This window comes from Propithecus coquereli, unplaced genomic scaffold (genome assembly GCF_000956105.1).
Source record: "Propithecus coquereli isolate 6110/MARCELLA unplaced genomic scaffold, Pcoq_1.0 Scaffold165, whole genome shotgun sequence".
Lineage (NCBI taxonomy): Eukaryota > Metazoa > Chordata > Mammalia > Primates > Indriidae > Propithecus > Propithecus coquereli.
The window spans coordinates 1,904,718-1,917,095 of record NW_012141080.1 but is presented as its reverse complement, the minus strand read 5'-3'; the positions used below and the strand labels follow the sequence as shown (position 1 = coordinate 1,917,095).

At 40.9% G+C, this 12,378-nt stretch overlaps 1 protein-coding gene across 2 annotated transcripts in view; it reads left to right on the top strand.

Moving 5' to 3' along the window:
- Positions 1 to 11,660, top strand: part of TMEM170A (transmembrane protein 170A) — a 23,091-nt gene extending 11,431 nt beyond the window's left edge. The window contains exons 2-3 of one of the 2 annotated variants that reach the window (XM_012641573.1): positions 8,063 to 8,164; positions 10,856 to 11,660. In XM_012641573.1, coding sequence (XP_012497027.1) covers positions 8,063 to 8,164; positions 10,856 to 10,986 — 233 coding nt within the window. In that variant the 3' untranslated portion in view covers positions 10,987 to 11,660. Of the gene's footprint in view, positions 1 to 8,062; positions 8,234 to 10,855 lie in introns of both variants that reach the window. The other variant, XM_012641572.1, reaches the window with a different exon arrangement.
- The last annotated feature ends 718 nt before the right edge of the window (positions 11,661 to 12,378 follow it).

The window sequence follows — 12,378 nt, the reverse complement described above, 5'->3', positions numbered from 1 at the left end:
AAAAAAAAAAAAAAGAAACATTTAAGGTCAATTTGTATCTTAATTGATAATGCTAAGTTTGATCATTTGATGAAGATGGTGTCTACCATAATTCTTCATTGTAAGGATACTGGAATCATCTCTTAATTAAGAGGCATACGTAGGGTGATACTTTGGAAGGGAACATTCTGTTGAATCTTTCTGGCTTTTTGTTAGTTCCCTTTTCTTTCTTTAAGAAAAGATTGAGATAAGTGGATTTGGGATGATAGTTTGGATATGTTGTAGTAGAGAATCTGTTGCTGTGGAATGGTTTTGCTTTCAGAAATTCTTCTGAAAATATTAAACTGCAATATGTACTTGAGTTTATGGTTACTTCTGTGGACATGTAACTTGAGGGTGAACACCAGGGATTATTCATTCAGTAAGTGTACCTTTGGCTAAGTGCAGGCTCGGGGCTGGGGGTATAATCAGATGTTGTGAGCCATAGCCCCTGACCTCAAGTGCATCAGATTTTGGTGATAAACACATAATGTCCCTGCTGTGTGTCATCCTTAGCTAGAATTATGGGTATAATGAAGTTTGATCCTATTTTAGGCACCAAAGCCTGCTTAGCAGGAATTCCTTTCATTGTCCTGAATCTGACATAGTTGGTATTTTGGCCTCAAAGAAAAGGTTACTTGCCTTTTATGCCAACTCATTGTCGCAGAATCATTGCTGTGAAATATTTGAAATATTTATCTCTCCCAGGAAGGATTGAATTGATGGTTTTTTTTACTTGCATTTGCAATTTAGACATCTGCCTAGCCCTTTTATTCCAGTTGTTCAGATTTCTTTTGTTGTTATTTTTAACAAATGTGAATACCAGGAAAGGCAGATTTTTTTCTTGTATCAGGAATGCCATTCATTTTCTGAAGATACGGATTTCACTAAATCAAAGTGCATTTCGTGATAGTTAAACTAAAACTCAAAAATGTTTTCATTGTCTCAGTTTCTGGAATCAAGAAGGAGTCTCATTTGGACCTGTCATTTATTCATTCACTCAGCAAATATTTACTCTGTCGATTGTGTGCCTGTTGTTTTCTAGGCACTAGGTAAAGATGCCATAGTGAACGAAAGAACACCCCTTCCCTTGTGGCGCTTTGACGCTAATGGAGAGAGAGAGAAAACAAACAAAAACCTAGGAAATGGAGCAGCTGGTGGTGGGTGTCAGGGTGAGGGGCCTAGTAAGTGGCAGGGCCTGTGTGGTGGAGGGATGCTGTTTTCCATAAGGTTATCAGGAGGCCCTTGATGATGATAGTGGAGTAGAAATCCCATGGAAGTGAGGAACGAGCCACTCAGCTATTATGGAGAAGAGCAAGAGCTTTCTAGGCCAGGGAGCAGCAGATTTAGAGGCCCTGAACAGAAGCTTGTTGAAGAAATATAAAGGAGGCCAGGATGCCTGGGTGGAATATGTGGGCAAAGGGGAGGGAAGGCAGGGAGGTCAGATCCTGGAAGGCTGTATTAGAGGGTGTTGAGAGAGGGATGATCTCACTTACATTTTTAAAATGTACAATCCAGTGGTTTTTAGATTTATAAATGCGACCATCATCCCAATCAATTTGAGAATATTTTCATCACTCCGACACGAAATCCCATACCCAATAGCACTGACTTCCTGGCTTTATGTGGAGAATAGATGGAAGGCCAGAACAGGACAGACAGGATCTGGCAAGGTAAGACCCAGCGACCATGGGGGTGAGGCAGGCCAGGAGGCACACTCAAAAACCAGGGAGGAGAAGGCAGGCAGGCTATAGTATCTGGAGAGAGATGCCAGAGTACAGTTGGTAGTCTCAGTGGGCACGTAATCATTTTTAGGGAGGAGTGGAGGGGACAGTTGGATCTCCTGGCAGGTAGTTGGCGTTTGGCAACAGAGGAGTCTCCCAGTGGACTGTGCACAGCTGCAGGCTGATGGGTGATTAGCATCAAGGCAGCCCAGGTCGAGCATGGAGTTTCAGGACTAGGTAGGACTCCAATCCCCAGGATGACTGATGTGGTCTACTTAGAACCTTGGCTTCAGAGAACTGGCTGTGTTTACCTGGTGGTTTGACTGCAAGGCAAGGTTGGAGTGGGCCCAGCTGGAAGGATGGCTCAGTGCTTAGCTTCACACTGCCCATCTGGTTCAGGGTCCTTCCATTCCTGCTGGTTGGGGCCAGATCGGTCTTGAGCCTGTGCTCAGAAAGGAGGTGACTCAGCTACAGAGGTTAGAGGGCCAGGAAGCTGGCCATTGTAAACCCCTTTTGTTAATACAGAATCGCCTAGAGGATTCTGCTGTGTGGCTTTTCTGCTTCACTGCAATGTGTGCGTGAAAATATATTCCTAAAGAAATAAGCTCTTTGAGGGCAGGGTCTTTAGTGTTTTTGTTTTTCACTGATGTTCCTGGCGTATAGAATGAGCTGTATAAATATTTGACTGGTGAATGAATAAATTCTGAATCTATTACTTTGCTATTGCTACTGTAATTAATTGCTTCAAACTTAGCAGCTTAAAACAACACAGATTTTATTCATCTTACAGTTCTGGAGGTCAGAAGTCAGAAATGGGTCTCCCTGGGTTAAAACCAAGGTGTCAGCAAGGCTGAGCTCCTTCTGGGAGCTCTAGGAAGAATTTATTTCCATACCTTCTCCAGCTTGTAGAGGCCACCTGCATTCCTTGGCACATGGCTCCTTTCTCTTCCTGAAAGTCAACAGTATGACATCTTCACATCTCTCTGCCTCTGACCTCTTCACATCTCTCTGCCTCTGACCTCCTGACTCCCCCTTACTAGGACCCTTGTGATTACATGACACCCATCTGGAAAATCCAGGATACTCTGTTAATACCATTGCAAGGTCCTTAAGTTAATCACATCTACACAACCCTTTTGCCAGGTAAAGTTATATATTCAAAGGTTTGGGGGATGAGGATGTGAACATCTTTGGGGCCCATTCTAGCACTGTGCTTATTCTTAGTTCCCTTATAATCTTTATTAGTGATTAATTATCTGACTTATACTTCACCAGAGGGAATGACATGCCTTTAGCTGCCAAGGTAAACAAAGCTGAGATAATGCACTTGGTGTGAAGCAGTGAATAAGGAAATACCGTAAGCTATGTAGACAATGATTTTTGTTAGTGTGTTGAGCCAGGGAAATGAAAAGTGCCATATGATGATCGATAAATAGCTATTAAATAGATGATATATTAAGGTGCAGTAGGTTAAAGTGAAATCACTTTGGTTTTCAAAAAGCGTTTTATAGATCCGAGTTTGCCTTTTCTGTTAGAGTCCTGCGATAATCCCATCCATCTAAAAGTGTTTTTATAAACTACACTATTCATCTAATATAATGAAGCCCTCCCCCCTCCCAAGTGACTTAAGTGGTGCTACATAAAATATGTAGGCACTGAAGGAGCTAATGGATGTGGCTCGGGGTTGTGGGGTGCAGTGTGCCTCCCCTTTTCAAAACCTCAGGGAGGTGCCAGCCTGCTAAGCCAGGTCCTTTTTACAAATTGGCCTTTAAGCTTTTAGGAAAATTGAGACGTGTCTTGGTCTCCTAGCAGGCCTCAGGTGCTGTGGTCTCCTAGCAGGCCTCAGGTGCTGTGCTCCTGGGGAATTCGGGGCTGATGAGTCTTGCTGTCTCAGCTTGGGCTGCCATAATGAAATACCGCAGACTAATTGTCTTAAACAACTACGTTTAAGACATTTTGGAGTCTAGAAGTCTGAGATCAGGGTGCCAGCGTGGTTGGGTTCTGCTGAACCTGACTTGCAGATGGCTGGCTTCTTGCTAAGTCACAACATGCCAGAGAGAGAGGCATGAAGAGATTGAGATCTTTTCCTCTTACAACACCACAGTTCTGTCAGATTTAACATAGGAATTCGGGGGCACACAGTTCAGCCCTTAGCAGTTGGGTGGCACATTTGTGTTCAGACCCACCTTTCTGGAAGTCACCAGCTTAGTGTGTTTCTAGCAGATCAAGGCCTGGTCTCTATGGTCACTGCCCCCATGGTTCTAAGGTAGCAGGTGGGAAGCCAGGTGCCAGCAGTGCCTTGGGCTACTGCAGAAAGCAGTGCTTATCTCTCAAACTCCGGGAGCTCCAGCAGAGGCTCTGGACAGCAGGGGCCCAGAGGTGTTCTCAGGTCAGTGGTGGCAGACAGCAGCCACGTGGTGACGGCTCTCAATCGTTGGAGGCAGGTTTGTATCCGTATCCCATTTGTCCAGTTTGGCCAGTGAATTCCTGGTGCCATCATAGAACTTTCTGCAGACTAGGTATCAGGGTGGTCAGTGTCAGAGTGATTTGGGGAGTGGTTGCTGAGAGTTCTGGGATTGAAGATGGTGCTTCTCCTTTGGAAGAGAATTGCACGGTGCTGTGCTATTGGCTTGGGGACCAGCTGGCAGTGGGTGGTGTTCAGGGGGCCTTAGCTGGGAGGCCAGGCTGAGCCAGGGTCCAACAATGGCTGCCCAGGCAGGAGGGATGTGTGGGCACCAGAGCTCTGTCAGGTGCCTATTTATTAGGCAGAAGCAGTACTCGGACAGTGCAGCCTTTGGAGCTGCTGCCAACAAGGGAGGGCAAGTCTCCTGGGCAGTGGCAGGCAGGAATAGCCCCTGGCCTAATGACTGGCTAGAAAAGAAGCTGCAGTAGAACATAGATTTGTTCCCCAGCAAGTGGGGGCCTGAAACACTGAAGATGGAGAATCCTGCCCTCAATTTCTGACTGACACCATTGATTGCAAAGGTGGCTTTTTTCTCTGTTGGAGGAAGGGCATTAGTTAGTGTATGTGTATATATTTTTACATGTATTTTTATATTTATATACAAATATACATTTAATTTTTTAATTGAGGCATTAGTATTTATTTTTTATTCACACAGGGTCTTGCTCTGTACCTGGGCTAGAATGCAGTGGCATGATCGTAGATCACAGCAACCTCAAACTCCTGGGTTCAAGTGATCCTCCCAGGCATTAGTATATAATCGTTTTACATTCCATATTATGTGATTTAAGCTTGTTTTTAACAGAATTTGCCAAACACTTTCAAACAAAATAGACCAGTTTCAGCAGTATTATAACATTATCCTTGAGTTATATCTTGTTCAGCAGAAAATCTCAGAAATAGTTTGAAGCCTTTTGTAGCTATCCGATAGTTTTTCACTACAACAAAAGTGCCAAAATGCTCTCAGTCATTTGCTATTTTTAGTAAGCGTTGGGCCCTACATGGAGCATCCCTGATGCTTTCACTAAGAACCATTCATCCAAAACAAGACCTAGGCCCCCTAATTAGGGGTATTCAGAATATGGTATTATTCTGAATAAGATTGAAGCTTCATTTGACTGAAAATGAGGAAAGAATTTAAGCAGTCACCTGTGACAATTCCAAGGGTGGCTTGAGGGGATTTGGCTTCAGTGCCCCTCCATCAAGATTAAGAAGCCTGTGTAACCTGAATAAAAACCTTTTCATAAAACTGTTGTAATTGACCTAGGAAGAAACTACACCCGCAGCAGTGTGCCTACAGTGCAGTTACAGCTTCCAGAAAAGCACCTGTGTCCCCGCAATCTCCCCAATACGATTGATGCCCCTAACTGGTCTCTCTTTAATTGTTCATACCAAACAGATCAAACTGCCTGAGCAGTTCTTCTTAAAACAAAAGCTTTGTTTTTTCTAGAAAGTAGAAAGTGAATTGTCATCAACCCCACTACTGAGAAATAGTTGAATTTATAATTGAATATACACCACAAGGTGGCGTATCGGATGAGGGCTAGCTATTTGGGCTCAGACAAGTTTCTTAACCTCCCTGTGGTTGTGTGTCTCATCCGTGAGCAGGTATGTTAATAGTATGTGGTTCAGAGTTGTTCTGAGGATTGAATGAGTTAGTATTTGTAAAGCACTTAGAAAAGCGCCTGTTCGCGTAGTGAATATTTATTGAATAAACATGTCCAGACTTTTTTATACATGCATGTTTGTTTATGTTGTTTGTTTTCTCAACAAAGAGGATCTTGGCTAGCTGCGGTGGCTGACGCCTGTAATCCTAGCACTCTGGGAGGCCGAGGTGGGAGGATCGCTTGACCCCAGGAGTTCGAGACCAGCCTGAACAAGAGCGAGACCCTGTCTCTACTAAAACTAGAAAGAAATTAGCTGGACAACTAAAAATAAATAGAAAAAATTAGCCGGGTATGGTGGCGCATGCCTGTAGTCCCAGCTACTCGGGAGGCTGAGGCAGAAGAATTGCTTGAGCCCAGGAGATTGAGGTTGCTGTGAGCTAGGCTGACGCCACCGTACTCTAGCCCGGGCGACGGAGTGAGACTGTCTCAAAAAAAAACAAAAAGGATCTTATTCTATTACATACTATCTTGCAACTTGCTTTTGTTACTTTGTAATGTGACTTGGGCATCTTACCCCATCAGTATGTATACATCTGTCTCATATTTTTATGTGGCTATGTAATGGTCCATTCTGTAGGTACACAGAGCGTGTTTTTCAAGTTCTACAGTGATAGCCATGCAGGTGGCTTCCACTTTTTGCGAGTATAGACAGTACTGCAGGGAACCTCTTGTTTCTTCCGTCCTTGCCTATGTTTGTATTCCTGTAGGATGTATTCCTGGAAGTAAAATCGCTGCGAAAGATACACACATTTGACTTTCAAACTACCCTGCAAAAAGGTGATTTTCCAGTTTGTATTCCAACTGGGAGTGTGAACTGGGGCCTGTGGAATAATGTCCTCACAACCTGTTACTGCTCACAGCCCACAGCTTTCGTGTTGAAGTCCTTAGTCTGGAGTTCAAAGCCCTCGGTAATGTGTAAAGGCGTTTGTAGCTTTAACTGCCATTGCTCGAGTAAACCCTCTACCCTAAGTCAAGCCAGTGGCTTTTAATCAGGGTGGTTTTGTCCCCCTAGGGCCATTTGACAGAAACTGGTTGACATAGGTGGGGGGAGTGCTCCTGGCCAGGGATGCTTCTCCACCTTCTGCAATGCACGATGCATCCCCCACAACAAAAGTTACCTGGTCCAGGTATTAGTAGAACCGTGGTCAAGAAACCCTGCAGAACTAAGTTGTTCAACTGGTCTCTGAAATCACCTGCCACTTACCTGTCTCTAGCTATGGATGCACGTGGGTTTTATCTAACGTGTCACCTTCATTCTCTCCATATGGGTAGCTAGAGAGTTTTTTGAGGATCCTAAATCCTTGCCTTTGGTTCATTTGGGGAAACATGCTGTATCTACCATTTGCCAGATTGTAAAGTCAATCACAAGCAGGATGATATTGTTTTCTTTATATTTTCCAGGGTGCCTCATGCATAGTTTTCTTATACATAGTTGATGATCACGTACTTTGATTTTTCCTGTATTACAGACCCCTTAAGAGTGATTTAGAGGTTTCACAGGAGCCATGTAATTCTAACCTGTCTTGCACTTACCTGCCATTTGCCTTCCAGTGAAGCATATTTTCTGGTATTTCACAATCTTAAAGAGTTTGATAATCCTGATAGGAGGTGATAGCTTGATGTTTACTGTATTGTCTTTAAAATGATAGTTGAATGAATAGAATTATATAGCTTTCCATTTGAGCAGACTGAATAATCAAAAAGGAAAAATCAACAGGCATTGATTGCATAGAACCCTATTAATTGGTACTTAGTCTTGTGCTTCTTATGGGAGGGAAAGTATTTAGGGCAATTTTTAAATGTAGGTGAACCCTGTCAGTTTGAGGGTACGGGTAGCTTGTCAGATGTTGGCCAACTTTTTCTGTGAAGGGCTGGACAGTAAATGTTTTAGGCTTTGCGGGCCATGTGGCCTGTGTCATTGTTATCAGTTTTGCCCTTGTAGCTGGAAAACAGTCATAAACAATAATTAAGGAAGGGGCATGAGTTCAAATGAATGTTTATGTACAAAAACAGTTGGTGGCTTGTGGGTAGTAGTTTGTTGAACGTTCTTCAACCATCAACATTTGGGTATTTGATTAATTTACACTGCAGGTAATGGTTTCAAAAATGAAATAACTGGGTATGAGTCCCAGTTTGCAATGATTGCGTTGGAAAAGGCACTGATTTGCAACCTTTGTCTTTCCTGATAGAGATGTGGTATGGTGTTTTCCTGTGGGCACTGGTGTCTTCTCTCTTCTTTCACGTCCCTGCTGGATTACTGGCCCTCTTCACCCTCAGACATCACAAATATGGTAGGTTCATGTCTGTAAGCATCCTGTTGATGGGCATCGTGGGACCAATTACTGCTGGAATCTTGACAAGTATGTTAGACATTAAAATACCAGTCAAAAACGTTTAATATGACGAGTCAGTTAATTTCAAGACCCATTTTAGAAACGTATCTGAGTGGGATGAAGAAAAGAGTGGCTTTTAACCCTGAGTCCTGTTTTTTTATGTTTCACTTTTTTTCTTAACCCAAACCCCTATTATTTGGCTAACCTCTCTGAAATCCTTCGTCAGAGTTTATTTCTGTGGCTTCAACAAAGCCATGTTAAGCTATATATGATACAGCTTGTGAGACAGGCTTCTACGAAAAGCAAATATTTGTCTTTTTGGAAGCTGCTTCTCCTTTCTGATCAGCTGTCACCTGGCTGGTGGTGTTGCTCGATGATGGTCGATGAATTCTGAGTACCTTGACAATAGGGATCACACCCTATAAAACATAGACGTGTTCTGCAAATAAATACTTCCACTCATTCGGATGTGCTTACCTTGAGCTTACCTTGAGGATAGAAGACTAATTCTAATGACAAGAATTCTTGTTAGAAAAGTACCTGATTTGTGTTCTGGATTTTTTTCCCCCTGAGGACTTTCTGAATAAGAATTGGAGTAACATGATATCATAAATTATTTTGAAAACTGTTTTTGAGGGGTTTGTTTTGTCTGTTTTGACTTTAGCTCTTGTCACAGCAGATAATTACAGGGATAAGAATAAGTTTAAATCACTTTTAGACTTATTCTTGAATATATACATATAAATTACTAATTTTAAGTAAACAAAATTTAAAATCCTCCGTTTTCCCATCCCTAAGTAATAACCACAATTTGCATTTTGGTGTGTGTGTTTTTTTTTTAGGTATACATGTAACTGTAAATACACCGTTTTAGTATAGAAATGTAACATTCCTAGTAGTTTGTCACTTTATTTTTTTCACTGTGAATTTATACCTTAAGCTTCAAGCAGAAGTTTTCCTCTGTCTCTTTGACTTGAATTTTTTGGAGTTTCTTTTTTCTTCTTGTGAGAAAGTGGCCTAGTTTCTTTGTGTTCTCACTGTATCACCTACTGCTGCTCTAGAGAGCCTTTGCTCCAGTTTCTGTACTAGATTTTTGGCCCCTGTGGCCTGTCTCAGTTTGTCCCTCAGCAAAATAGGGATACCACTACCCACCTCATACACTTGCATGGTGATTAAATGAGGTGATGTGCGTATAAAGCACTTAACATAATACCTGACACACAGTGATTGTGTTCTAAATGTGATGTTCGTTTCCATCTTTAAGGCCCTATGAACAGAGTCTGTTCCGTTTCCATTTTGCTGCTCCCTCTCATACACTTTTTCCTTTCTTCCCTGCTTCGTCATCAAAATCTCACTTTAAGGCCCAGGTCAAGTTTCTTAAGCATCTTTCTACCCAACCCACTCTTTCTGGGTAGTTAAATTTCACAGGGGCCCAGTGAAACGTGCCTTTCAGATGTCAGTAACAAAGAATGTTTGCATTGCCACTGGACATGGACATTTTAAATCACAAATGTTCAAGGCAACCAACATAGATATTAGTTAATATTGTTCTTTCTTCTTGTTAAAATATGTTAACATACTTTCATATCACATTTATAAATGTGTAGACATGTCATTGAGACACTATATATTTTCTTATATTATTGAAAATCTGTTTCTGTCTTGTGTCCCCAGCTAGATTCTGAGTGCCTTGAGAACAGGGATCACACCTTATACAACATACAAGTGTTCTGCAAACAAATACTTGAGTGAATGAACGTGCTGTGACCAAGCAGGATTTTGTTTGGAGCATTTTGTGGGGGGGGTCATCTGGGAAATCTGGATCTGTTCTTTTCAAACTGATGAAATATTGACTTTGTGGGTTCAATGCTGAGTCCCTGCAGGAACTCAGATGGGTATCTGGGAAGATGCAGGTGTTTTGTTTTGATTTCTTAATTTATAGGAAGTCCTGGTGACTAACAATTAAAACAATCAGTGACATGAGAAACAGAAAGGAATCCCTGAGTATGTCTTCCCTTGTGCCCTTTGAATTAGTAACAACTTTATGGCTTAGAGTCCTTCTCTTTTCTTTTTCCCACCCCTCTACTCCCTCCTCCTCCATCCATTTCTTTTTTTCTTTTTTTTTTTTTTCCTATCACCTCCATCCATTTCCTGAAGGGAACTCTGAATATTATATTAATAGAAGGTGGAGCAGGGATTCCCAGTGGCCTGAAACATTTCTTGCTCAGTCTAACTGGAAAGATTCTTTGTCATTTGTTGCCAAGAATTTATTGGTACCTGTTAAATGCTAGGCATGGGGCTAATTGACAGGGGAATGAAGAGATGTGTTTGAGTTCATAATTAGGTCACGTGAGAATTTCTGTCTTTGTGGTTTTGATTATGACTTCCAAATTATTCCTTATTATTCAGTAAATCTAAGAGATTCTTAGCTTTAAGGAGTCAGCATCTTATCAGTGATCCTCAAACTATATAACAAATACTTAAAACCTAATCAGATAAAATAGGAAAAACAAAATTAATTTTAATGTATATAAATTTGGAATATTCTGTTATGCTTGTAGTAGAATTTTAAGTGCTGCGTTTTTGTGATTTTGTTAACCTCTTTGGGTTTTTTGTTTGTTTCCTCAACACCCTTGAATTTTGAATCAGGTGCAGCAATTGCTGGAGTTTACCGAGCCGCCGGGAAGGAAATGATACCATTTGAAGCCCTCACCTTAGGCACTGGACAGACATTTTGTGTAGTGGTGGTCTCCTTTTTACGGATTTTAGCTACTCTATAGCAAATACTCTTATGCTGAGGTGAACCTACGTTTTACAGAATTCTCAAAAAGAATACATTATGGAGTGTAGTGTTTTCTTAGTTCTTCAAATGGAATCAACTTGGATAAACAGGAACGTGAAGGACATCTCAGCCCTTTCCTTAGTTTCAAGCTCTTGAAATTGAAGATGTTTGTGGACTCATCATTCTCAACCAAAACAAAACGAGTTTCTTGGATTTCTTTTTTGTAGATCTTTGATTGAAGCAGTTTTACCACATGCACCTTTATCCAAGCCAGGTCAACAACGCCTCTGGGTTGGCATCCCTTGCACTGAAATTAACAGTATTCTGTGAAGTAAGGCAATGTTGCATATTTCAGAGAAACTATGGAAGATACTGGTTTATTTCAAATGAGCAGAGTATGTACTAACATCTTAGTTGTTCTAATCTTGATTAAAATTTGGCAGATTTTTTTTGCTACATCTTCATGACATGAAGTGCCAAGTAGGTTTTGGTTAAGTATAGCTTCGAAAACAAATTTGGTGAAATAAAACAGGAAAAGGAATTGAAGTATAACTCAAGTAGTGGCTTTGATTTCTACTGTTTAAAGAAAAAGTAGCTAACACTGAATAATGTGACGTTTTCTGGATAACTATCTTGACCTCTGATTATTTGATATATTTTAAGAAATGTGAATTTGTTATTTTGTACATTTTATCAAAATAAGCTAGCTAATTGTGACTTTTATTTTAAATTTTTTGTATAGATGGGCTCTCACTATGTTGCCCAGGGTAGTCTTGAACTCCTGGCCTCAAGCGATCCTCCCCCCTTGGCCTCCCAAGGTGTTGAGATTGCAAGCATGAGCCAGTACTCCTGGATGAGATTTTTTTAAAGAATTTCTATACCACCTTTTCCTATCACTTTTAATTCCATTAATTTTATTTAGTTTAATTAGAATCATACATGCCGTGTTAAATAGCTTGAGTTGGATACTTTAAGCCAGATTGGTTAGGATACTCTTTGGACATGGAGGCACAAATAAGATACTTTAAACATTCTGTTACAGTTTTTCTCAGTGACTTGGGTTTATTAATGACCCTTGAAAAATTGTACAAATACATCTGAAACTAGAGTTAGTGGTTATTGATTTCTTAGTCTTAATATGTTTACCTAGTGGTAACTAGCCCACTTTTATTTACAGTATTGGGTATCAACTCCCAGAAAGTGCCTAAAGTTTAATTTTCAGATATGCCCCCACTCTCCCCTTTGTGTTTTTATTCAAAAGAATTCATATCCTTAGAATTTTTTAAAATATAGTTTTAACTATTTTAATTTTTATTGTCATCTTTCTTTTTCATTAAAAGGCCTGAAAACTGTGACCTTCAAAAGGGAAAGGATTGCAAAAATTAAGTCT